This window comes from Scyliorhinus canicula, chromosome 12 (genome assembly GCF_902713615.1).
Source record: "Scyliorhinus canicula chromosome 12, sScyCan1.1, whole genome shotgun sequence".
In the NCBI taxonomy this organism is placed as follows: domain Eukaryota; kingdom Metazoa; phylum Chordata; class Chondrichthyes; order Carcharhiniformes; family Scyliorhinidae; genus Scyliorhinus; species Scyliorhinus canicula.
In genome coordinates, this window is record NC_052157.1 from 136,910,178 (window position 1) to 136,936,780 (window position 26,603).

At 47.5% G+C, this 26,603-nt stretch overlaps 2 protein-coding genes across 3 annotated transcripts in view; one reads left to right on the top strand and one right to left on the bottom strand.

Moving 5' to 3' along the window:
• LOC119974907 (stromal cell-derived factor 2-like) overlaps nucleotides 1-7,703 on the bottom strand; it is a 28,755-nt gene extending 21,052 nt beyond the window's left edge. The window contains exons 1-2 of the mRNA XM_038814248.1: nucleotides 7,478-7,703; nucleotides 6,127-6,323 (exon numbers count right to left, since the gene is read on the bottom strand). Of these exons, the coding sequence (XP_038670176.1) occupies nucleotides 6,127-6,323; nucleotides 7,478-7,658 (378 nt within the window). The 5' untranslated portion in view covers nucleotides 7,659-7,703. The remainder of the gene's footprint in view (nucleotides 1-6,126; nucleotides 6,324-7,477) is intronic.
• Nucleotides 7,704-8,282: 579 nt separating this feature from the next.
• Nucleotides 8,283-26,603, top strand: part of supt6h (SPT6 homolog, histone chaperone and transcription elongation factor) — a 96,597-nt gene continuing 78,276 nt past the window's right edge. The window contains exons 1-2 of one of the 2 annotated variants that reach the window (XM_038814247.1): nucleotides 8,283-8,762; nucleotides 12,321-12,437. In XM_038814247.1, coding sequence (XP_038670175.1) covers nucleotides 12,332-12,437 — 106 coding nt within the window. In that variant the 5' untranslated portion in view covers nucleotides 8,283-8,762; nucleotides 12,321-12,331. Of the gene's footprint in view, nucleotides 8,763-11,556; nucleotides 11,676-12,320; nucleotides 12,438-26,603 lie in introns of those variants that run through there. The other variant, XM_038814245.1, reaches the window with a different exon arrangement.

The following is a 26,603-nucleotide window of genomic DNA, read 5'->3' on the forward strand; positions in this document are numbered from 1 at the left end:
CAGGGTTCTAAAAGTGATAGCTGAGGAGATTGTGGAGGCATTAGTGATGATCTTTCAGGAATCACTGGAGGCAGCAAGGGTCCCAGAGACTGGAAAGTGGCCAATGTAATACCACTGTGTAAGAAGAGAGGGAGGCAGAAGAGGGAAAATTATAGGCCAGTTAGCCTGACTTCAGTCATTGGTAAGATTTTAGAGTCCATTATTAAAGGTGAAATCACAGAGTACTTGGAAGTGCATGATAAATAGGACTGAGTCAGCACGGCTTCCTCAAAGGGAGGTCATGTCTGACAAATCTGTTAGATTCTTTGGAGAAATAACAAGGAAGTTAGACAAAGGAAACCAGTGTGTCATAATATCCACTCATGTATATAATGAGATGCAGACAAGCAGTGATAGACGCATAGGATGACCAGTAAACATACAACACAGTACAGCCAATCACCAGACAGGACACTACCACTATAAAGCCAGAGGGCACTAGGTTTCCCGCTCTCTCGGGACCCAGCTGCTGAGACAGTCAGAGTCCACGAGCTACCAAGTGCAAACACCATGCGGTAGCTAGTAGGTCTGGTCAGGCTACTACAAGGTCACCAGTCAGATCAGTATCGTGTCGACCTACAGTTAAATATGTAGAGCAGTTCTATAATTGAATAAAACAGTGTTGGATCTTCTCAAGTGTGAGATATCTGTTTCTAACTTCCCTGCATCGAGTGCAGTCCACATCGAACCAACCTGCCTAACACATCACAGTGGACATGATTTATTTAGATTTCCAGAAGGCCTTTGACAAGCTGTCGCATAGGAGACTGTTAAATAAGTAAAGAGCCATTGTGTCACGGGTAAGATCCTGGCATGAAGAGAGGATTGGCTGACTGGCAGAAGGCAGAGAGTGGGAATAAAGGGGTCTTTTTCAGGATGGCAGCCGGTGACTAGTGGTGTGCCTCAGGGGTCGGTGCTGGGACCACAACTTTTTACAATATACATTAATGATCTGGAAGAAGGTACTGAAGGCACTGTTGCTAAGTTTGCAGATGATATAAAGATCTGTAGAGGAACAGGTAGTATTGAGGAAGCAGGCAGGCTGCAGAAGGACTTGGACAGACTGGGAGAGTGGGTAAATAAGTGGCAGATTGAATACAATGTGGAAAAGTGTGACGTTATGCACTTTGGAAGGAGAAAAGGAGGCATAGAATATTTTCTAAATGGGAAAATGCTTAGGAAATCAGAAGCACAAAGGGACTTGGGAGTCGTGGTTCACGATTCTCTTAAGGTTAACATGCAGGTTCAGTCGGCAGTTAAGAAGACAAATGCAATGTTAGCATTCATGTTGAGAAGGCTAGAATACAAGACCAAGGATGTATTTCTGAGGCTATACAAGGCTCTGGTCAGACCCCATCTGGAGTATTGTGAGCAGTTTTGGGCCCCGTATCTAAGGAAGGATGTGCTGGCTTTGGAAAGGGTCCAGAGAAGGTTCACAAGAATGATCTCTGGAATGAAGAGCTAGTCGGATGAGGAATGGTTGAGGACTCTGGGTCTGTACTCTTTGGAGTTTAGAAGGTCGAGTGGGAATCTTATTGAAACTTACAGGATACTGCGAGCCCTGGATAGAGTGGGCATGGAGAAGATGTTGCCACTTGTAGGAAAAATTAGAAGCAGAAGACACGATCTCAGACAAAAAGGGCGATCCTTTAAAACAGAGATGAGGAATTTCTTCAGCCACAGAGTGGTGAACCTGCGAAACTCTTTGCAACAGGAGGCTGTGGAGGCCAAATCACAGAGTGTCTTTCAGACAGAGATGGATAGGTTCTTGATTAATAAGGGGATCAGGGGTTATAGGGAAAAGGCAGGAGAATGGGGATGAGAAAAATATCAGCCATGATTGAATGGCGGAGCAGACTTGATGGACCGAGTGGCCTAATTCTGCTCCTATGTCTATGGTCTCATGAAACAGTGCAATTATGTCACAGCTGTGAAAAACTTCTCTTGTTTGTTAGTTTGAGGAGAAAAAAATGATTTGATGATTTTTATAGTTGCAATTATTCACTCATAGCACTGAACAAATAAAGGCACATCAAAAACTGCTTACATTTATATTGCACCTTTAGCACAGTAAAACATCTCAATACACTGCACAGAGGCATAGCTTAAAAATAGGAAAGGAAGAGATATTAGATGGGGTTACCAAATGCTTTGTTCAAATAAGTGTAGTTTAAGAAGAGTCTTAAAAGAGGACCTTTGAGAGGTATAGGGGTTCAGAAAGTGAACTACACTGTAGAGCCTGGGTGACTGAAAGTATAACCACTAATGGTGGAGGCTGCACAAGAATCTGGAATGCAAGTGGTGCTTACTGGGTCAGGAGATGGTTCAGGAGATAAACTGGGGAGAACTCAAAGAGATTTCAGCCTGGACTAATGATCCAAACATATGACTTCAAATTCCACATCCAGCTAGGAATTTTAAATTCACCTAATTAAACACATCTGGAATAAAGAGTTAGCAGTGGTGACCATGAAACTACCAGATTGTTTAAAAAACTCATTTGGTTCATTAACGTCCTTGAGGGAAAATAACCTTACCCAGCCTAGCCTACACATTACTCAAAAAAGAACACATCAACGTGGTTCTAACTCAAATTAAATGAAATGAAATGAAAATCACTTATTGTCACAAGTAGGCTTCAAATGAAAGTTACTGTGAAAAGCCCCTAGTCGCCACATTCCGGCATCTGTTTGGGGAGGCTGGTACGGGAATTGAACCGTGCTGCTGGCCTGCCTTGGTCTGCTTTAAAAGCCAGCTCTTTAGCCCTGTGCTAAACCAGCCCCTAACTCACCTCTGAAATGGCTCAAATTGGGAGAGCTGTCTCAGAGGATAGTCAAGCAACAGCTTACCATCGTCATTCCCACAAAAGCATACTTCTCAAATTATGCCCCAAATTCCTTGAACACCATCCCTAGATACATCCTGTCCCACTGATAGGGCAGATCTACCCTAGATGGCAGCAGTGATACAGTCAGGAGGAAATAGCATTTGAAGTCCTGAACTATGACCCCAGACCCCATAGCATCAGGTCAACAAAGACAAGGAAACGTCCTACTGATTACCACCGACTGCCCTCCCCCAGCTGATGAATTAGTGGGTCACCATGTTGAAAACCATTTGGAAGAAGCAGCAAGCGTAATGGTGGTGTTCCAGATGGATAACTTCAATGTCCATTACACCAAAGGTGGTTTGGTGGCACCACTACCAACTGATAAAACCAAGTCTCAAAGGATATGGATGCCAATCTGGGCATGCAACAGGAGATGGGAACACCATGACAAAAGAAAAAACCTACTTGGCCCAGTTCTCAACAATTAACATGTCTCAGTTCCTTCTGTCAGTATTGATGGGAGCAAACACTGCACCGTTCTTGAGGAAACAAAGCCCAGTCCTCACACTTGTATCGCCCATCCTGCTGTGCTAAATGGGATAAATTCAGAACAGATGTAGCACCTAAAAACTGGACATTTGAGGTGCTGTGGGCCATCAGCAGTCAAACCGAGCACACATACGAGATATGAATTAGGAAGAGTAAGCTATGTTTCATAGGAACACCTCTCATTCTTCTAAACTCCAATGGATACAGGTCGAACCTGTCCAGCCTTTCCTCATAAGACAATCCCTTCATCAAAGGAATCTGTCGAGTGAACCTTCTTTGTACTGCTTACAATGCAATTCTATCCTTTCGTAAGGCCAAAACTGCACATGCTGCTCCAGATGTGGTCTCACCAAATCCCTGTATAATTATAATAAACAGCCCTAATTTTATATTCCATTTCCCTTGCAATAAATGACAAGTCCATAAGACGTGGGAGTAGAGGTAAAAACACGTCTGCTCTGCCATTCAATGAGATCATCACTGATCTGATATGATGATTAACTCCACCTTATCCCCATTACCCTCGATTTTCTTACTGATTAAAAATCTATCTCAGTCGTGAAAATACTTAACCCATTAACAGCCTTACCTCCATACTAATCTTTTGTGATTCATATGCTTAAGACACTAGAGATCCCTTGGGCTGCAGAATTTTGCAATCATTATTGATTTAAATTATATACTGCTTTTCTAATCTTCCTGCAGAAGTGGGTAAGTTCATAATTTCCCACATTACACACCATCTGCCAAATTTTTGGCCCACTCACTTAACCCAAATCCCGCCACAAATCATAAACTAACAGCCTGCCACATCATTCACTGCGTCAATAACATTAAGCCAGGGGACCATGAAAATGAAAATCGCTTATTGTCACGAGTAGACTTCAACAAAGTTACTGTGAAAAGACACCAGTCGCCGCATTCCGGCGCCTGTCCGGAAGAGCAAGCCAGGAGCATTACAGGCATACATACCTAAAAATTAGGTGACAACATGCTGAAACCACAATAAACAGATCAAAGGTTTTGCAGTTGTGCAACATCCAGTTGTAACTGATAGTGGACAGTTAAACAACTGGAGGAGGATCCAAGAACAGCCCCACTCTCAATGATGGCCGATCCCATCAGTGCAAAAGACAAGGTTGAAGTGTTTGAAACCGCTTTCAGCCAGAAGTGCTACATGGGTGATCTATTTTTGCATGCTCCTGAGGTTAACACTACAAATGCAGAAAGACCTGGACAATATCCAGGCTTGGGCTGACAAATAGTATGTTACTTTCAAACCACACAATGCCAGTCAATGACCTCACCAACAAGTGAGAATCTAAATATCATTTTTTGACATTCAATGTAATCGCCATCGCGGAATTCCCCATTATCAACATCCCCAGGTAACCATTGACAAAAACATTTAACTGGACTAGCCATAAAAATACTGTGGCTACTAGGACAGGTCAGAGGCTAGGAATCCTGCAGCATGTAACTTACCTCCTGACTCCCCCAAAGCCTGACCACCACCTATAAGGAACAAGTCAGGAGTGTGATGAAATACTCCCCACTTTCCTGGACGAGTGCAGCACAAGAAATTCAACACCATCCAGGACAAAGCAGCTCGCTTGATAGGCATCCCATCCACAAACATTCCCTCCCACCACCACCAAACAGCATCTGAGTGACCATCTACAAGGCTCCTTAGACAGCACTTTCAAACTCAAACCACTACCTAGAACAGGGGTGGGCAAACTTTTCCGTGCAAGGGCCACATTCAGAAATTCACAATTTTAAAGGGCCGCATTGTATATTAATTAATAGTCCCGGTTGTAACCAATTAGTGTGTGTCATATACCTCAGTGCTTCCCCCGGCGGCATCCTGCATTTAGCCCTCTTTTTCTCTACTTCTCAAAAATGGCGCTGCACCCGGTTATGATTCTGGGCGCCTCATATAGAACATAGAACAGTACAGCACAGAACAGGCCCTTTGGCCCTCGATGTTGTGCCGAGCAATGATCACCCTACTCAAGTCAACGTATCCACCCTATACCAGTAACCCAACAGCCCCCCCCCCCCCCCCCCATTAACCTTATATTTAAAAAAAAATCTTTTTTTTTATGACTTGATCTTGGTGGGCCGCATAAAGACCTTTGGCGGGCCTCATGCGGCCCGCGAGCCGTAGTTTGCCCACCCCTGATCTAGAAGGACAAAGACAAGTGACACCTGGCAACACCACCGCCTAGAACTTTCCTTTCAAGTTACTCACCATCCCAACTTGGAAATATATCAAGGTTCCTTCACTGTAACTGGGCAAAATTCTGGAACTCCCTCCTTAACAGCACTGTAGGTGCACATACACCAAATGAACTGCAGCGGTTCAAGAAGACAGCTCACCTCCACCTTCTCAAGAACAATTAGGAATGGGTCAATAAATGCTGGCCTGGGCCCACATCCCATAAATTAATTTTAAAAAAGGATTTCAGCCAATTTGGATTAACAAAAGTACAGAGCCTGACTGAGTTAGACAATGGATAGGAGGGTGGTATTGTCAATTGTTGCTCAAGCCAATTTTGTTTCTAGTTGAAAACTTCAGCAGCAGAGTCCTAAACTGATATATTCCAAAGTTCATATTAATTTAGGATTACTTACAATTTTTAAAAGGTCACACAGAGGACGCAGACGCTGATAAGACGTCTCAGTTACCAATTCAGTCAACTCACCTGATTCCCTGATAATGGTGATGTAAAGTGATGACTGTGTAAGTTACGACCCGTGTTGATGTGGGTCAATCGAATAGTGTCACCACATTTGACCACATTCCCACGCTCGCACACAATATCACTTTTTCCACGTATCCTCCAGTAACTATTGCTGTCATCCGCTTCAGTCACTCCGGTGACAGACTGTTGACCACTTCCTAAAACAGAATGCCAATTAATGAGATACTTTATAAAATACTCCAGCAGAAACTAGCAAGACCCTGAAAAAAAGTGTAGCCACAAATATACTAACTGGAGAATTCTTGATTGCATTATAAATGCTACAAAATCTCTGAACTGCATGTCAAACATGGTGCAGTTGATAACAAGGGGTGTGATAACTTGACAAGCAGCAAAAATCGAAGTTGGGGCTTGATAAATTTCGAAATGAAGAGGCAAGAGGATGGCATTCACTTTTTAAAATCCATCCAGATAGAACTCCTTTGTTAGGTAAATCAGAGCCAATGGAGCTAGCCTTGAACAACTAATTTCAGAATGGGAAACTGACTGCTCTTTCGTCTCAGTGAATTTCAATTGAATTATTGTGTAAAAAATAGTCAGACTGGGTCAGTTGTACACAGGTCCAAATTGATGAAAAGATCAAAATAAAATAGGCTTCCAAATAAAGGAGTGGAGACAATTAAGGGGCCCTAATGATTGGGTCAACTAAGATGGGGGGTGGCACAGTGGCTAGCCCTGCTACTTCACAGCAGCAGGAACCCGGATTCAACTCCGACATCAGGTAACTGTGTGGAGTTTGCACTTTCTCCGGATGCTCCGGTTTCCTCCCAGTCCAAAGATGTGCAGGGTAGGTGGATTGGCCATAATAAAATTACCCAACAGGTTAGGTGGGATTGCAGGGATAAGGGCGGGGAATTGGGCCTAGGTAAGATGTTCTATCGGAGCCGGGGCCGGTGCAGACTCGCTGGGCCAAGCGGCCTCCTTCTACACTGTGGGGAATCTATGATTTCCTTCCTCCATCCTCAGTGTGATACCGAGTACAAATGTGTTTTGGACTCCTGTGAACATATTGCATCTCAAATAACACGTTCATTATTTAAATTCACAACTGTTGTGAATTGTTTCACTTGAGCCTTATAACAAAACACCCTGATAGGTCCACAATAATGGTCTTGCACTTTTAATGTATTATAGGGGAACATTAACTCTGTCCCAGCTCATCATTTACCAAACATACAGGCAGTGTGTGAGGGATATGAGAGAATTAATATTTCCTCTGGTACATTTGTGGAGCAAGAGACCCGGATAACCCGGGGCAACCAACCCACTTCCCCACCCCCTCCTCTCTTACCGGAACCGTATTTCACATCGTGCGAGTGCAGCCTCACGTTATGCAACGTGTTTAATAATTTAATAACCGAGCCACAAGTGACGTGGCTGAGCTCGGATGTACCAAGGAGGCCGCGCAGCCAGAAACAGGCAACAATCCAGAAACGGAGCACCATCGGGAGCGGATTTGACCCCAGACTCATGTTCCCCTTCACCCGCCTCACAGCCAACGTCAGCACAGCCACAGACAACCCCTCCCAACCAACAGCGCGGCGCCCACTACCGCGCCACCCTTAGGAGGGAGGACCAGCACATACAGCGCCACCCTCAGGAGGGAGCACCAGCACATACAGCGCCCCCTCAGGAGGGAAGACCGGCACATACAGCGCCCCCCTCAGGAGGGAGGACCAGCACATACAGCGCCACCCTCAGGAGGGAGCACCAGCACATACAGCGCCCCCTCAGGAGGGAAGACCGGCACATACAGCGCCCCCCTCAGGAGGGAGGACCAGCACATACAGCGCCACCCTCAGGAGGGAGCACCAGCACATACAGCGCCCCCTCAGGAGGGAAGACCGGCACATACAGCGCCACCCTCAGGAGGGAGTACCAGCACATACAGCGCCACCCTCAGGAGGGAAGACCGGCACATACAGTGCCCCCCCAGGAAGGGAGGAGCAACTCATACAGCGCCGCCCTCAGGAGAAGAGCGCCAGCTCACACAGCGCCACCCTCAGCTGGGAAGGACCACTTCTTGCAGCAGCACCCTCCGGAGGGGAGGAGCAGCTCGTACAGCGCCACCCTCAGGAGGGGAGGACCAGCTCATTCAGTGGAGCCTCAGGAGGGGAGGAGCAACTCATACATCGCCGCCCTCAGCACAAGAGCGCCAGCTCATACAGAGCCATCTTCAGCAGGGGAGGACCAGCTCAAACGGCGCCCTCCTCAGCAGGGGAGGACCAGCTCATATTGCGGCACCCTCAAAAGGGAAGGACCAGCTCCTACATCGGCACCCTCAGGAGGGGAGGATCAGCTCATACAGCGGCATCCTCAGGAGGGATCAGCTCACAGCGCCATCCTCAGGAGGGGAGGATCAGCTCATACAGCGCTATCCTGAGGAAGGGAGGACCAGCTCATTCAGCGCAAGTGGCAGGAAAGGACCAGCTCAACAGCGTCACCCGCAGGAAAGGAGGACTAACCAAAAAAGCGCCACCGCTGGAGGGGAGGACCAATAGATCACCGGGAAGCCAGCTGTTTGGACAGGAGAACTGGAATTTGCCGTCACTCATAAATCTGGAGATCACACAAAGGTCACGGGTCGCCGCTTATTTGATTTGGTCTTTTCCTTGAGTGAACATTAAACGAGAATTGTACTTTCCTCTGCTTTCCATGAAGTTAAAATCACTTTTCCATTACCAGTTATATAAATATACACATTGAAACATTTGTATAAATGAAATGAAATGAAATGAAAATCGCTTATTGTCACGAGTAGGCTTCAATGAAGTTACTGTGAAAAGCCCCTAGTCGCCACATTCCGGCGCCTGTCCGGGGAGGCTGGTACGGGAATCGAACCGTGCTGCTGGCCTGCTTGGTCTGCTTTAAAAGCCAGCGATTTAGGTGTAGCATAAGAGTTTGGATAATTGCAACATTATAGAAGGTTGATCTTTATCCCCCTGTGATTAACCTATTGTCACAAATATCGTCCACCAACAACTGGAGTCTGCATATTCTGTTGGTTATAGAAACGATTATTAAATGAATACATTTAAAATTTTATTTGTCAGTTTTAATCTGTTTTATCCATATTTGAAAACTTGCTTCCAATGCTTTTGCAATATGAAGGTGTTCGTGATCAGCCTGCCTTAGACCTCCTCCTAATATCCTCCTCCTAATATCCAGGGGTGGGTTTAGCACAGTGGGCTAAACAGCTAACTTGTAATGCAGAACATTCCCGTACCAGCCTCCCCAAATGAGTGCTGGAATGAGGTGACTAGGGGCTTTTCACAGTAACATCACTGAAGCCTGCTTGTGACAATAAGTGATTATTATTATTATTTTGCAAAGGTAATAGATAGGTAGGCAATAAATGGTGGCTTTGCCAGGGTACTCCCATCCTATAAACATAAAAAATCTCCATGTTTTATTCTGTATTGAGATTTGCCTGATGTTCCTGTGAAGTGCCGTGGAATCATTTCCCTCATTAACGCACCTATATAAATGCTTGTTGCTGTTGATCAAAAATAACAATGGGTAAAAACTATTTGTATAAGAAATAATTGCATCCCATGTATAATGGCCATCATAATGGTTTTCCAAATTAACTCTATACAAGTTCTAAATTCCATTGTTTTAGTGTAGTCAATATGATGTACCATATCTTTAAAATACATAATCAATTTATTATAAAGCTTTTGGCTAACATTTTAGTTTCTCTGATACTTAATGCTATAGTTTGACTTGGAAGATTATAGTATTGGATTATAATTACTCATTAGATGTGATGGGAAAAGAGGAGAATTAAACAATGCAGCATCAACATACTGTTGGCATGGGGTCTTCCAATCTTTATCATGCTGTTGTAAGTAGCTCCAATCTCAGACCAAGCACAAGCCATTGTTGAAGAAATTCTGGTCCATAGGTTTAAAAAAACGTTCATTTTCTGTTTGTGCCACCTGACTGATGCATTTAGCTTAGCCCTTTATCTCACTCCATGAGGCAACTTGTGCCACCAGCGGGTAGAGCTGAGAACGTGAAAAGAATATTAAATGACAACACTGAAGTAAACAGGTGTTAGAACATAGAACAGTACAGCACAGAACAGGCCCTTCGGCCCTCGATGTTGTGCCGAGCAATGATCACCCTACTTAAACCCACGTAACCCATATACCCGTAACCCAACAATCCCCCCATTAACCTTACACTACGGGCAATTTAGCATGGCCAATCCACCTAACCCGCACATCTTTGGACTGTGGGAGGAAACCGGAGCACCCGGAGGAAACCCACGCACACACGGGGAGGACGTGCAGACTCCACACAGACAGTGACCCAGCCGGGAATCGAACCTGGGACCCTGGAGCTGTGAAGCATTGATGCTAACCACCATGCTACCGTGAGGCCCCTAAGTTGAGTTGTAATAAAACCAGACAATGCTCGATTAATGGAGCTGATCTGGCAGCATCTACGAAGAGAGAAACAGAGTTAAAGTTCGGAGTCTGAATGACTTCTTCAGCAATAATATAAAAACAGAAAATGCTGGATAACCTCAGCAGGTCTGGCAGCATTTGTGGAGGGAGAAACAAAGTTAACATCTTGAGTCCGTATGACTTCTTCGGTAATAAAAAAAAAAGACAATGCTGGATAAACTGAAGAGATTCACCATGATCCGATTGAATTGCAGAGCAGGCTCAAAGGACTGAATTGCCTACTTCTACTCCTAATTCCTATGCTGCTATGTAACTCAGCAGGTCCGGCAGCATCTTTGGAAGGAGAAACAAAATAGACAATGATGGATAAATGGAAGAGATCGGCCATGATCTTGATTAATAAGGGGATCAGGGGTTATGGGGAGAAGGCAGGAGAATGGTGATGAGAAAAGTATCAGCTATGATTGAATGGCGGAGCAGACTTCATGGGCTGAGTGGCCTAATTCTGCTTCTATGTCTTATGATCTGATTGAATGGCGGAGCAGGCTCAAACGGCTGAATTGCCTACTTCTGCTCCTAATTCCCATGTTCCTATGTAACTCGGCAGGAATGGCAGCATCTGTGGAGGAGGGGAAAAAGGTAACATCCCAAGTCCATATGACTCTTCTTCAGCATTAATATAAAAACAGGAAAATGCCGGATAAACTCTGGCAGCATCTGTGGAGAGGAACAGAGTTAATGCTTGGGGTACTCTTGGCCACATGGCTGGTACAGTGAGTGAGATTTGGCCGACGGGGGTGGGGGGTGATACACAAGTGGCGCCTGGATCTGTCCGATGTTAATCCTGCTCCCGGAACGCGTTGCGGTGGAATGAACGTGCCGGGCGCCGGGGGGGAGGCTTTGCGGCTGCACAACCGGGGGTGCCCGGGGGGGAGGCTTAGCGGCTGCACAGCCGGGCGGCCATTTTTAAAGTATTTCCGGTGCTGGGCTGGGCTCTGCCAGTTTGGATTGTCGGGAATTATCGGACGTTTCTCGCTCTCGCCCCTGCCCCGCGCTCCCGCTCCCCGAAGTGAGGTGCTGGTTCCGTCTTTGGTGTTATCTTTTCCCGCAACACTCGGTTGTTTGTGTAAACCCGTCGCGTGCTGCCTGCCAGCCCGGTTGGTCTTGTCTTGGTTTCAGTTACTGCGGAGCCGGAGGCTCTCGACAGCCGCACTAGGCCGCAAATCACCCTCCCAGCCCCGAAATCCCATCACAAGGGCGAAAAAAGCCCCACCGCTGCAGAAACCTCTCCTCATCGCTGCTTATTCCGCAGTTGGCCCCCCTTCGATGTGATTATCACGACCCGTTATAGGGTTGTGCCCAGGCCTGATAGATCTTCAGGCCAATGCTCTTTGTAAATAGGTGGATTCTCCAGCCCCCAGCACTATTCTGAATGTCAGGCACATACTTTTTATACCCTTCGAATTAGTTCCATTGTGGGTTTTTTTATGAAACACGGAAATGTAAGCTTTCCTACCGTCGCACCAAGCATGCACATTTTGTCGCCTGAATAAAATGTTTTATTATCTACATTCTTTGGTCTGTTGAAGTGAACCTCCCCACCCCAAACCAACTGGTCAAATACACGGGCCCTTGAGGTTTTTCTTTCCTGTTGAATTGCTTTGGGTGCTGTGTAGACCTGAAGTCTCAATTCTATTTCTTGTTCCTTTCGCTGTGCAGGGCTTGCAAAGATGTCTGACTTTGTGGAGAGTGAAGCTGAGGAGTCTGAGGAAGAGTATAATGAAGAAGGAACGGTGGTCCAAAAGAAGCCCAAGAAATTCATGGAAGTTGATGATGGTATGTGTAACAGTGTTGCTGCATAAACATGAACCCTTCTATGTTTGTTCCCCATTGTGCACCATTAACCAATCTCTGGAAGGTCAGTCTAATTTTCATGTAAAGTTGATTTTGAGTTTGGTTAATGCAACATGAAAGCACAGATCCATGTCAAGAATCTGTGAGAAAAAGGTTGTATTAAAGTACTGCGCAACTGATTTTGAAATGCTGTTACTGGTGTGGAGAAAACTACCAAACAATTTTCGCGTAAGGGTCTACAAATAGACAATAAGTAACTATAATTTGTTTTTGGTAATAGCCAACAGTAGACTGTTGAATCCCTTGCTCTTAAATAACGTCATAAAGTCTGTTATACCCACCTGAAAGGGCAGATGGAGTCTCTGCAATCTAAGTTCAACATTAGTCAAAAGATGCACTTCTGACAAAGAATGTTATAAGTTCAGTAGTGCAGCATGAACGTAGGACCTTTTGAACCTATAAGTCATAGTTCTTTAATAGATCTAAGCTACGACTTTGATAAGTGTACCAAATGTTCATGCTAGCACCTAAAGTATTGGGTGCTCTTACTCCAAAAATTAGTTGGTTGAACCTTAGAAACATACATTTTTACAGGATGTCAAATAAAATGGGAACTTGACCAAGTTAAATACAGCTTGTCGTAATTCCTAATGTTACTGGACATGAGCAACAGAACATTTTTGAAATCCACTTTCCAAAAATATCTCTCTCATTTTACTTGGTAAGATGGAGGAAAGGAAATGCCAAACACCTGGATTCTTCCTGCTTTGTACTAGTTTTTGATCTCATATATGGCAGAATTCTAGTGAACCTCAAGTTCATTTTAACGTTTTTCACCATATATCCAGCCTATTTTTTTAGGAAATTCTTTGTTGTGGATTTGAAGGTGAAGACAAATGAGATTGATATTTGAATCTGTATGACCAAATGTTACTGAAATCTAGACAGACCCTCATATTCAGTCCACTGAGTCTGTTCCATCATTCAGTTGGATCATGACTGACATGTCCCTCAACTCTTGTTTGCCATGGACATCCGATGGCAGCATGTGGAAGAGGCTCGCACATAAGGTTGCTCCTGTCTGAGTCTTTGTTTTTTGGTCCTTTTTGCCCAGTTCCTGGTCGAAATTGGTTGACAAACCAAACCAGTTTAATTGTATTTGACAAAAGGATGTCAAAATCCACACAAAAGACTATTGGGAAGAAGGATACGAGTGGTGATCCTTCGATGGAACCAGAGTGTGAAGCTCCCTGGGAGGAAAAATGGCGAAGGCGACCTCGATGGGTGGGACCGCTCCTATCACAGTAGAAACGCTGACTGCGGTAATGGCACTTGAATTTGAGAAACAATTTTGCAAACACTTTGAAAGGCAAGCAAGGGAGATGATGGAGACCCTGAAAAAGTCCATTGAGGACACGCTGGATTCAATACGAGAGAAGTTGGGAAGGACATCAGAGACCCTGAAAGAGCATGGAGAGGTACTGAAGGGGATGGAGGAGATCTTGCCTGGCATAGCGACCAAATAGCCTCGCTGGAAGCCAAGATGCTGGTGGTAGAGGAGAGGAGTAAGGCCCAGATTGCAACGGTCGAGGATCTGGGGAACAAGTCGAGGAGGCAGAACCTCAGGATTGTGGCATTGCCGGAGGGGCCCAAGGCCAACCAAGCATGTTGTTTAGATGTTTGCTAAGTTTGGGGGGGGGGGGGGCGGGGATGCGAGGGGGGTGCGAGGGGCAGATGTCCCCTCCTGAGCTGGATATGGCCCACCGAACATTCTGGCAGAGGCCTCAAGCGAGTAAGCCACCATGGGTGGGGATAGTTCATTTCCACAGCTACCAGAAGAAGGAGCGGGTCCTGAAGTGGACCAAAGAGAATGTGGATGTAAGGTGGGAAGGAAGCAGCATCTGAATTTATCAAGATGTCGGGGCAGAGCTTGCAAAGAGGTGTGTGGCCTTTAATAAGGTGAAGTCAGCGTTATGTAAAAGTGGAGTGCAGTTTGGTGTGGTGCACCTGGCAAGGTTGAGGGTTACGCATAACTCAAAAGATGATTTTTTTTTTGAGATGGCAGAGGCTTTTGTTAAGGACTTGGACTGAATTGAGTGGGACTTTAATGGGTGTTGATAGAAGTGTTTGGGGCTGTTTCAGTCTTCTATATATATCATTAGCTAACTGGAGTTTATTGTTCTGCATTGGAATGTATATGTTGTTTTGGGGGGGGGGGGGGGGGGGGGGGCAAAGTATTCGGTGGTAATGCTTAAGCCAGTAATGTGGACAATATATGGCACCAAATGGGATTTTAAGAATTGTAACGGCTTTGGTTTTGGTTATTCTTTTTCGGCGGGGGAGTTTCTGGTTCTTTTGTTCTTGGTTGTGGGCCCTGGCCCGAGGGTGGAGGTGGGGGGCTACCTCACCAGCAGGTAGAGTTAAGCTAGTGAACATGAGTGAGACGGGGGAGGGCTACGGCTTCTTGGATCTGTTTGGATAGGTTTCAATGGGCTTAGCGTGTGGGTTTGGTGGGAGAGGGGGATGGTAAGGAGGGAGCATTGTTCAGTGGGAGGTAGTTTGCAAGTTCCTGAGTTGGGTGGAGGGGAAGGATGCTGACAATGACCAGGCTTTTTCTTTGTTTCACCTTATAGGTTTTCACCTTATAGGTGGGGTTGGTGGCCATTTTGGATGGGCCTTGGTTCTAGGAACTTGGAATATGGTTGGGATAATTCCTCATGATGGAAATGGCTGACTTGAGATGGGGTGGGGAGAGGAGGGGTGAGAGACCCCCGATCAGACTAATTACTTGGAATATTGGGGGGGGGGTTTGACCTGACCCGTCCCGTGAAATGATCAAGCAAGAATTTTCTCTCATCAATGAATTTAAGGGCTAATGTGATGCTTCTGCAGGAGACCCAACTGCAATGAGGGATCAGTCTAGGCTCCGAAATGGTTGGGTGAGCCATGTGTTTCACTTGGGCTTTGATAGTAGTGCCAGGGGTTGGCAATTTTAATTAATGAAAGGCCCATTTTCTTGCGGGAAGGGTTGTGGCAGATCAGTGAGGTAGGTATGTGTGAATCCCTGGGATGCTGGAAGGTAAGTTAGTGGCACTGGTGAATGTGTACGCCCCAAGTTGGGACAACGTAACATTCATGAGATTGTTGGCTGCGGGACCATATTTGGATGTGAATCAGTTGATTATGGGGATTGATTTTTAAAAAAATAAATTTAGAGCACCCAGTTCTTTTTTCCCAATTATGGGGCAATTTAGCATGGCCAATTCAGCTACCCTGCACGTCTTTGGGTTGTGGGGCTGAGATCCGCACAGACACCGGGAGAATGTGCGAGGGTTGAATGGGAAGGTCAGGAGGGCCTGTGTGTTAGCATGTTTAAAAAGATTGAAGGCCGATGTGGCCATTCCACAGGAGACTCAACTGAAGGTGGGCGACCAGACTAAACTGAGGAAAGGATGGGTTGGGCAAGTATTTCACTCGGAATTGGATTCTAAAACGAAGGGGGTGGTGATTTTGATCAATAAGTGGGTGGCGTTTGAAGTGGGAAGTATAGTGCCGGATTCTGGGGGGAGGTATGTTATGGTGAGTGGGAAATTGGAGGGGATGCCAGTGGTATTAATGAACAATTATGCCCCTAACTGGGGACGTCAAATTTATGAGGTGGGTGGTGGGGAAGACCCCCGAACTGGACTCGCATCAGTTAATTATGGGTGGGGGGGGACTTTAATGTGGTTCTAGTTCCGAGACTGGACCAGTCAAGATCGAGGAGGGTGTCAGCAACAGCAAAGGAGCTGCAGGGGTTCATGGAGCACATGGGGGGGGGGATCCGTGGAGATTTGGGAGACCGAGGGGAAAATAATTTTCATTCTTCTCCCATTTGCACAAGTTCTACTCCCGAATAGACTTTTTTGTGTTTGATAAGACTTTGCATGCGGGGGTGATTGATGTTGAGTACTCGGCAATAGTGGTCCATGCCCCGCACTTCGTGGACCTACAGGTGAGCAAAGTGGGGGTGCAGTGCCCGCAATGGAGGGTGGATGTGGGGCTGTTGGTAGCGGAAGAGGTGTGTGATCAAGATGAACAATTTGCCAGGATTTTTATTTCTGTTTCAATGTCTGCTGGTTTTCCTTCCTCAACCGATTTTGAGGGAGGGTCGAGAAATTATGTTCACAGGCCTTCGATTTTCTAATCTGAAAGATGGTAATTCTGACAATGCAACACTCCTTCAGTGCTTCGATATGTATTGTTTGCTCTCACCCTGGAGTGATTTTGAATGCATAGCCTAGAGAGCAGAATTCTACCATTAACATTTAGACATTGATGACTTCTGGTGGCAGCCATGGATTGAGTGGTCAGCCATGGAGTGGGTGGCTCCCGCTTAAGGTGGATTTTGTTGGTCCTTCCCCACTTGTATTGGGGGCTGAGTGCAAACGGTGTGCGAGTGCCATAGGAAGGTAACACTCCTCTGGTGAGATCAGTGTATGGATCAGAGGATGAGAAGTGCCACGAGAAAGAGAGAGCAGTTGTAGCAGGACTGTTTTCATGGTGCGCCACATGTTAAGATCGTGTAGGGCAAGGGGGCAGCGCTGCCCACCCAGTGGTCGACGGAGCAGCTGGTGGAATTTTTGAACGGAAAATTCCAGCAGCTTAGGAAGCCCTAGCTACGGTGGTGGGGCCGGTCAAAGCTGCGAAGTGTGGCAGAGATTGGAGGCTCCGAAGGTGGTGGAGGCAGTGGGGGACAATGAAGAGTGGATAGCCTTGTTGGAGACTGAGTTGGGGAATGGTCTTTGACAGCCAGAAGAGGCGGAGTGAGAAATTGGAGGACCCTAGAATCATTCTAGGAAACAGAACTTGAAGATCATCGGGATGCCTGAGGGCATCAAGGGAGAGGAGGCCTGGAGGGTGCGTGATGCGGGCCGGGGGAACGGTTATGGCTAATCTGCAGGGGAGACCCTGACATGGAATGTGAGGGGACTGAATGGGCTGATTAAACAGCCATGTATGTTCACTCATTTGAGGAGTCTGAAGGCAGACGTGGTTTTTACAGGGGGATCAGACGAGGCAAGGGATGGGTGGGGCAGGTGTTCAACTCGGGGCTGGATATGAAGACAAGGCGGGTGGCGGTGTTGATTAACAAGAGGGTGGTGTTTGAGATGGGGAGCATTGTGGCCCATCCAGGGGGTGTAGATATGTGGTGCTCAGTGGAAAACTGGAGGGAATGCCAATGGTCCTGGTAAATGTTTATGCCCCGAATTGGGATATTTTGGATTTTATGAGGCAGGTGTTGGGGAAGATTCCGGATCTGGACACGCACTGTTTGATTATGGGGAGTGACTTCAATACAGTCCTCGACCCTGGTCCAGACCGGTTGAATCCGAAGTAATCCAGGGTGTCGGCGGTGGCGAGGGAGCTGAGGGGGTTCATAGAGCACATTGGGGTGGGGGGGTTGTGCAGACCCCTGGAGGTTTGGGAGGACAAGGGTGAGGGAGTTTTCATATTTCTCCCAGATGCACTGGGTGTATTCCCAGATCGGCTTTTTCAAGATGGACAAGGCGCTGCTAGCGGGGCTGGCTGACTCGGGTTATTTGACGATTGTGGTTTCTGACCACACAAGGCATTGGGGGAATTTCTGGGTGATTCGGGGGGAGGCCCAAGGGCTGCTGTGGAGGTTAGATGTGGGGCCCTTGGCGGATGAGTGGGTGGGAGAACGGGTGAGGGCTTCCATTCGGGGTTATGTGGAGTTGAGCGATACGGGGGAGGTCACATCCGCCATGTGGTAGGCGCTCAAGGATGTAGTTAGACGGGAGTTTATTTCGATTTTGGCACATAGAGAGGATAGAGTGGGAGAATGGGGCAAGGCTGATTGATGAATCTTGAGGGTGGACAGAGGTACTCTGCGCCGGAGGAGGGGATGCTGGAGGAGAGACAAAGGCTCCAGGGTAACAAGTTTGAGGGCTTTGTTGTTAGTGCATTTGCTGTTCTCGCTGGCCAGCTACTCCATAAGCCCAGTGGTGGTGTCGGCTTTGTGTGTGGGGCGGTGTTGGCAGCACTTGAGGTTGGAGGGTATGTCGTTGTGGGTGACTATTTGCAACAACCATGGGTTCATGTCCAAGAGGCTGGATGCGAGGTTCCGGAGGTGGCGGCATGTGGGAATTGAATACTTCAAGGACTTGTTTATAGTGGGAAAATTTGCAGGTCTGGCAGAATTGTACGAATTGCCCAAGGGGAATGGTTTTAGGTACCTGCAGGTTCAGGATTTCATGAGGAGAGAGGTGCCATCCTTCCTGGGGCTGCTGCCTCTGGTGTTGCAAGACAAGCTCTTGTTGGAGATCGAAATAGGGAAAGGGAAGGTGTTGGATGTTTATAAGGAGCTGATGGAGAGAGAGGGCACCCTGTTGGAGGATGTTAAGCACAAATGAAAGGTGGGGGCCGAAACATGGGCTGAGGCCTTGCGGAGAGTGAATGCAGCCTCGTCCAGTTTAAAGTGGTGCATAGAGGCCACATGACGGTGGCGAAGATGAGCAAGTTCTTTGCGGGAGTGGAGGTTAAGTGTGGGCGGTACGCGGGGCACCCATGAATCACGTCCACATGTTCTGGGCATGTGGGTGGGGGGGGAGATATTACAATGAAATGGCGAAGGCAGGACTTGGTGGGGGTTGGTGTCAGGGGGGCTGGAGGGTTGTGTTTTTTTATTGGCTTGATGTATTCTTATATTCTGTGTATTTTTGTTAAATGCCTTGACTAAAAATATTTTTAAAAAACAGTTGGGAATTAATTTTTAATTTGATCATGGCATTTGTGCATCACTCGAAAAGCGAATATTTATTGCCCTTGAAGATTCTGTTGAACCGCCACTTGAACTACTGCTGACTTTGTGGTGTACGCATTGCTGAAGTGATGTTAGGGACGGAGTTCCAAGATTATGACCCAGCAATTGTGAAGGAACACATTGTCTTTCCAAGTCAAGAAAGTGTGTGACCTGGTGGTGTGGGGTCTTTTATGCATCTGCTTCCATTCAAGGTGGTAGAGGATGCAGATTTGGAAGGTGGCGTCAAAGGAGTATTGGTGGGTTGTTGCAGTGCGTAGATGGGCCAATTCTGCCATGTCCAAGAGGCTGGATGCGAGGTTCCGGAGGTGGCGGCATGTGGGAATTGAATACTTCAAGGACTTGTTTATAGTGGGAAAATTTGCAGTGGAGAGGCTGAATATTTAAGCTGGTGGATCGAGTGATCATTATGGAGTGGTGGAGGGCTACTTTATCCTGTGTGGGGTCCAGCTTGAGTGTTCAAGCTTTACTCGTGCAGGTAACTGAAAGTATTCCGCCACACCTAATTGTAGATAGTGTAAAAGCTTTCAAAAGTCGGGAGGTGAGTTACTACAGTTCCTCGCCTTACTTCCATGCTTTTGTAGTCTCCATATTTATGTGACTAATTCAGTTAAGTTTCTGGTCAATGGTAAGCCCCCAGGGTGTTGATGGTAGGGGATTCACCAATGCTAAAGCTGTTAAGTATCATGGGAAGATGGTTAGATTTTCTTTTATTTGAGATGGTCATTTCCAGGCACTTAAGTCGCAAGTAAGGTGTGCCATACATCAGCCCAAGGTTATTGGAGATAATTGAGATGCCTGTTGTGACTTCTGAAAGCCTCCCATCTCTTCATCTATCATCAAATGAAAGTTTTGTCGCAATCATCTGTGATTATGCACCTAACGTTTAGTTGTTGCCCTTGAGAAGGTTCTGTTGAGCCGCCACTTGAACTGCTGCAGACTTTGTGGTGCAGGCATTGCTGAAGTGCATAGCTTTATCACTTACCTGATGAAGGAGCTGTGCTCCGAAAGCTAGTGATTCAAAACAAACCTGTTGGACCTTAACCTGCTGTTGTAAGACTTCCTACTGCGCCCACCCCAGTCCCAATGCCGGCATCTCCACATCATGCCTAACTTTTGTGCCATTGCTGAAGACAAGATCACTTCTACGATGCTCTTGATTCTGGAGCATCTGCCACAAGAAGAAAACAGTAAGTCTTACAACACCAGGTTAAAATCCAACATGTTTGTTTCAAACACTAGCCTTCGGAGCACTGCTCCTTCCTCAGGAATCACCGTTTCCCGGCTGGTGTCCATCTTACAACAAATTCACTCTTGGGGCATCCTCAGCACATATCCGAGCCATCTTATCCAACGCTTGATCTCAAGTACAATGCTATAGCAACCAATCTTCTTGTACAGGTCTTCATTATAAATTTTATTTCACCTATGGATGTTACAGATCTTACGTAGGCAACTATTATGAAAGGAGTTGACCTCGCCCATGTCTGTTTTCATTATCCTCCAGCATTCAAATCTATACAGCAGGACTGACATTTTACTGTTGTACAGTCTGATTTTGGCCTTAAGACTATTGTTTGGACTTCCAGGTGGCTCTAAGTCTGCTAAATGCATGTCTAGCTTTATTCACACGAGCTTTGATGCCCCTCTCAGCACAGTTATCGATGCTGATGAGGCTCCTGAGGTCAGTGGTGCTCTAACTACTCTTGCGCTTCTCCATTGATGATAATTGGAGGTGTTGCTTGTGTGTTGAAGCTCATAACTTAAGTGCTTCCTGCTTGTGGATGTGCAGACCAGTCTGTTTTGCATACATGCTGAGTCTCCGATTTCTCCTGGAGGAGGGTTTATCTTGAAGAGATGGCAGCAAGATCATCTAAGTTCATGGTCCTCCAAGGGTTCAGTGAATTCCCCTAGGACAGTCTGATGTTGTTTGGCACACAACCCAGTTGATGGTGACAAGAAATAAAATGGGAGAGAGGTTGCAGCCCTGCCCCACTTCTGACTTCACTTAAACCACTCGGATAATACGTGGCTGAGGATGATACTGTATTCAAAGCGCTCCTAGAATTTTCAAATGATATTGGCAATCTTAAGTGGATTTCATAGGTTCTGAGAATCTTCCACAGGATCAGAACATAACCAGGGAAAATGGAGGAGGAGTTTGGAACATTGGGTGTGAGATATGATTCTTTGAAAATGATTAAGTTAGGCTGTTGGTTGACTAGTCTGTGGGACAGCTTTCCCAATTTTTGCACCAGTCCCCAAATGTTAGGGAGGAATGCTTTGCAGTGTCCACTGGTCTATGTGTGCCATTGTCATTTCCAACATCTAGGTTGATGCTAGATAGCATATCCGGTTTTAATCTTCAACCTTTTCATCATGGTTTGATACATAAGTGACTTGTTATGCCTTTTCAGAGGGTCGTTAAAGAGTCAACTATATTGCCATGGGTCTGGAATCACATGTAGGCCAGACTGAATAGTATGATAGATTTTCTTCCCCAAAGAACATTCGTGAACCAGGTGGCTTTTTAATGACAATCTAGTAGTTTTAAGGAAGCCATGATCAAGACTAACTTTTTATTCTAGATTTAATTAACTCAAATTTCCTAGCTGGCCTGGTGGGATTTGTAAACTCCGGAGAATTAATTTAGAGTTACAGACCACGATACTATTGTTCGTGTTTTGTATGAAGACCAGGTAAAGATTGAAGTTTCTTATCTGGAGGGTGCCAATTCTTATGGGACAAATGCGACTTGGAGTCTGGAGTTTTGAAGTTAGGAAATCTTTATTACAAGCATGCAGGAGAATGCTTCAGCGGACCAAAACATCTCAAAGAGCAGTTACACTAATATACATTTAACTGAATTCAGCACAAACTGATTGCATGCCCAAGTGTGTTTTGTCTGCTCATGGCCTTCATGTGTCCATCGTCAACACGTACTGTCATATTCTCACAGACAAGCAGGCTAGGAAAAATGGAAAATTGCTCAGGCTTATCAGATACAGTAACTTCATCTCTGTACACACATAGGAAAAACAGCAGATGTGTCGGTCAATGGTTATGGTGGAAAAATCCAGCAAGGGAGTCAGCTTTCATGCATATAACTCACTTTATAACTCAGTAACCCTTTTCTTTCCCACATCAGTTCCTCCAACCCTCCCCCCATTGGCCCTGGACAGAGTACATTTGAGCCAGGTGGGCACAACTCACCTGACTGGACCTTCAGCCGATACAGTTGTCAGGGACCCTACCGGACTCCAGTGAGCATCAAGTCCTTGGTTCTATTTAGACCCCTAATTAATTAACAGTTCTCTTGCAGCTTGGCTGGTTATCCTAGTGATGTCCACCTAGGTTAGGAACATGAATAACCAGATTGAATATCATAAATATTATCTTAACATCCCTCCTCTGGAGGTGGTGCTGAGACATTAACAGAGACCTATCCCCTGTTTGACATCAGTATCATTTTCACAGCATGCAAAATGATCACCTATTGTTAACAAATACAGATGCTGATGATAGGACGAGCATTGAAGTGACCATGGCAGCACCTAATTCTTTTTTTAAAATAATTTTTATTGGAATTTTTTACAGAAAATATAAAATATAACAACAAAAAATGAAATGCAACAAAATAACCCATAACAACTGTAACACCCCCCAGACCGCCTCAACGTATGTATCATATCCCCCCCAACCCCAACAAAAGAACTTAAAAATAAATTTAAATTAAATAAACAAACATGGTCATCGTCTCCCCCCCCCCCCCCCCCCCCCCCCCCCCCCCCCGGTTGCTGCTGCTACTGTCCCAGTACCCTATCGTTGAGCCAGAATGTCGAGGAAAGGTTGCCACCGCCTAAAGAACCCTTGTACCGATCCTCTCAGGGCGAATTTGACCTTCTCTAGCTTAATAAAACCCGCCATGTCATTGATCCAGGTCTCCACGCTTGGGGGCCTCGCATCCTTCCATTGTATATATAGAATATAGAACAGTACAGCACAGAACAGGCCCTTCGGCCCTCAATGTTGTGCCGAGCAATGATCACCCTACTCAAACCCACGTATCCACCCTATACCCGTAACCCAACAACCCCCCCCCCCCTTAACCTTACTTTTTAGGACACTACGGGCAATTTAGCATGGCCAATCCACCTAACCTGCACATCTTTGGACTGTGGGAGGAAACCGGAGCACCCGGAGGAAACCCACGCACACACGGGGAGGACGTGCAGACTCCGCACAGACAGCGACCCAGCCGGGAATCAAAATCCTTTGCCAGGCTACTAGGGACGCAAAGGCCAGAACACCGGCCTCTTTCGCCTCCTGCACTCCCGGCTCCACCCCAACCCCAAAAATCGCGAGTCCCCAGCCTGGCTTGACCCTGGATCCTACCACCCTCGACAGCGTCCTCGCCACCCCCTTCCAGAACTCCTCCAGTGCCGGGCATGCCCAGAACATATGGGCATGGTTCGCTGGACTCCCCGAGCACCTGACACACCTGTCTTCACCCCCAAAGAACCTACTCATCCTCGTCCCACTCATGTGGGCCCAGTGCAGCACCTTGAATTGGATGAGGCTAAGCCGCGCACACGAGGAGGAAGAATTAACCCTCTCCAGGGCATCAGCCAATGTCCCGTCCTCGATCTGTTCCCCCAGTTCCCCCTCCCACTTAGTTTTCAGCTCCTCTACTGACGCCTCCTCCACCTCCTGCATAACCTTGTAGATATCAGATATCTTCCCCTCTCCGACCCAGACCCCCGAAAGCACCCTGTCACTCACCCCCCCCCTTGCGGGAAGCGAAGGGAATCCCTCCACCTGCCGTCTAGCCTTTACCTACAGATACCTGAACATGTTTCCCGGGGGGAGCCCAAATTTCTCCTCCAACTCCCCCAGGCTCGCGAACCTCCCATCAATAAACAGGTCCCTCAGCTGTCTGATGCCCACTCTGTGCCAACCCTGAAATCCCCCATCAATGTTCCCCGGGTCGAACCTATGGTTCCCCCTTAGCGGAGCCCCCCACTTCTCCCCTATGTCGCCTCCACTGCCCCCAAATCTTGAGGGTAGCCGCCACCACCGGACTCGTGGTATACCTCGTAGGAGGGAGCGGCCACAGCGCCGTTACCAGGGCCCCCAGGCTTGTATCTCCACAGGATGCCCTCTCCATCCGTTTCCATGCTGCCCCCTCCCCCTCCATCACCCACTTGCGCACCATCGACACATTGGCTGCCCAGTAGTACCCCGAGAGATTGGGTAATGCCACCCCCCACCCCCCATCTCTACCCCACTCCAAGAAGACCCTCTTCACCCTTGGGGTCCCATGCGCCCAAACAAAGCTCATGATGCTGCTGGTCACCCTTCTAAAAAAGGCCCTAGGGATAAAGATGGGCAAACACTGGAAGAGGAACAAGAACCTCGGGAGAACCGTCATTTTGACGGACTGTACTCTACCCGCCAGTGATAGCGGCACCATGTCCCACCTTTTAAATTCCTCCTCCATCTGCTCCACCAGCCTGGTAAAATTAAGCTTATGGAGAGTCCTCCAACTCCTGGCCACCTGCACCCCCAGATACCTGAAACTCTTCACTGCCCTCTTAAATGGGAGCCTCCCAATTCCCTCCTCCTGATCTCCCGGGTGTACTACAAATACCTCGCTCTTGCCTAAATTTAACTTATAGCCCGAGAAGCCCCCAAATTCCGCTAACAGCTCCATCACCCCCCGGCATTCCCCCTTCTGGGTCCGCCACATACAACAGCAGGTCGTCCGCATACAGCGATACCGATGTTCCTCCCCACCCCGGACCAGACCCCTCCATCTCCCTGACTCCCTCAACGCCATAGCTAGAGGTTCAATCCCCAGTGCAAAGAGCAAGCGGGACAGGGGGCACCCCTGCCTGGTCCCACAGTAGAGCCTAAAGTACTCCGATCTCCTTCCATTTGTAACTACACTCGCCATCGGAGCCGTGTAGAGCAGCCTCACCCATTTGATGAATCCCTCCCCAAATCCAAACCGCTCCATCACCTCCCACAGGTACCCCCACTCAACTCTATCAAACGCTTTCTCTGTGTCCAGCGCCACCACTATCTCCGCCTCCCCCTCCACTGCCGGCATCATGATGGCGTTTAGCAGTCTCCGCACATTCGTGTTGAGCTGCCATCCCTTGACAAATCCTGTCTGATCTTCGTGTATCACCCCTGGCACACAATCCTCTATCCTGGTGGCCAGGATCTTCGCCAGCAACTTGGCGTCAACATTGAGGAGCGAGATAGGCCTGTATGATCCACACTGCAAGGGGTCCTTATCCCGCTTTAGGATCAGAGAGATCAGTGCCCGCGACATCGTCGGGGGCAATGCCCCCCCCCCCCCCCCCCCCCCCCCCCCTCCCGTGCCTCATTGAAGTCTCGCACCAACAGGGGGCCCACCAGATCCGCATACTTTTTATAAAATTCCACCGGGAACCCGTCCGGCCCCGGGGCCTTACCTGACTGCATTTGTCCAATCCCCCTGACTAGCTCCTCCAACTCTATCGGCGCCCCCAGTCCCTCTACCCTTGGGAAACATAGCCTGTTCATGAAGCTCTCCATCCCCCCTCTCCCCATCGGAGGTTCCGACCGGTGCAGTTCCTCATTGAAGTCCCTAAAGACCCCATTTACTTCTGTCCCCTTCTGCACTACATTCCCACCCCCATCCGTCACTCCACCAATTTCCCTAGCAGCATCTCGCCTACGGAGCTGATGCGCCAACATCCTGCTCGCCTTCTCCCCATACTCGTATACCGCGCCCTGCGCCCTCCTCCACTGTGTCTCCGCCTTTCTGGTGGTCAAGAAGTCAAATTTGGCCTGCAAACTACGCCGTTCCCCCAGCAACCCCTCCTCCGGTGCCTCCGCGTATCTCCTGTCCACATCCAGGAGCTCCCCCACCAGCCTCTCCCTCTCCCTCCTCTCCCTATGGGCCCGGATGGAGATCAGCTCCCCCCGGATCACTGCTTTCAGAGCCTCCCAGACCTCCCCCACCCGGACCTCCCCCGTGTCATTGGTATCAAGATACCCCTCAATACTTCTCCGGACCCTCCTACACACCTCCTCATCAGCCAGCATCCCCACATCCAGGCGCCAGAGCGGGCGCTGGTCCCGCGCCTCCCCCATCTCCAGATCAACCCAGTGCGGAGCATGGTCTGAAATTGCTATGGCCGAATACTCGGCATCCTGCACCCTCGGGATCAATCCCCTGCTCAGGACGAAAAAATCTATTTGTGAATAAACCCTATGGACATGGGAGAAAAAGGAATACTCCCGCGCTCTCGGTCTCCCAAACCTCCAGGGAT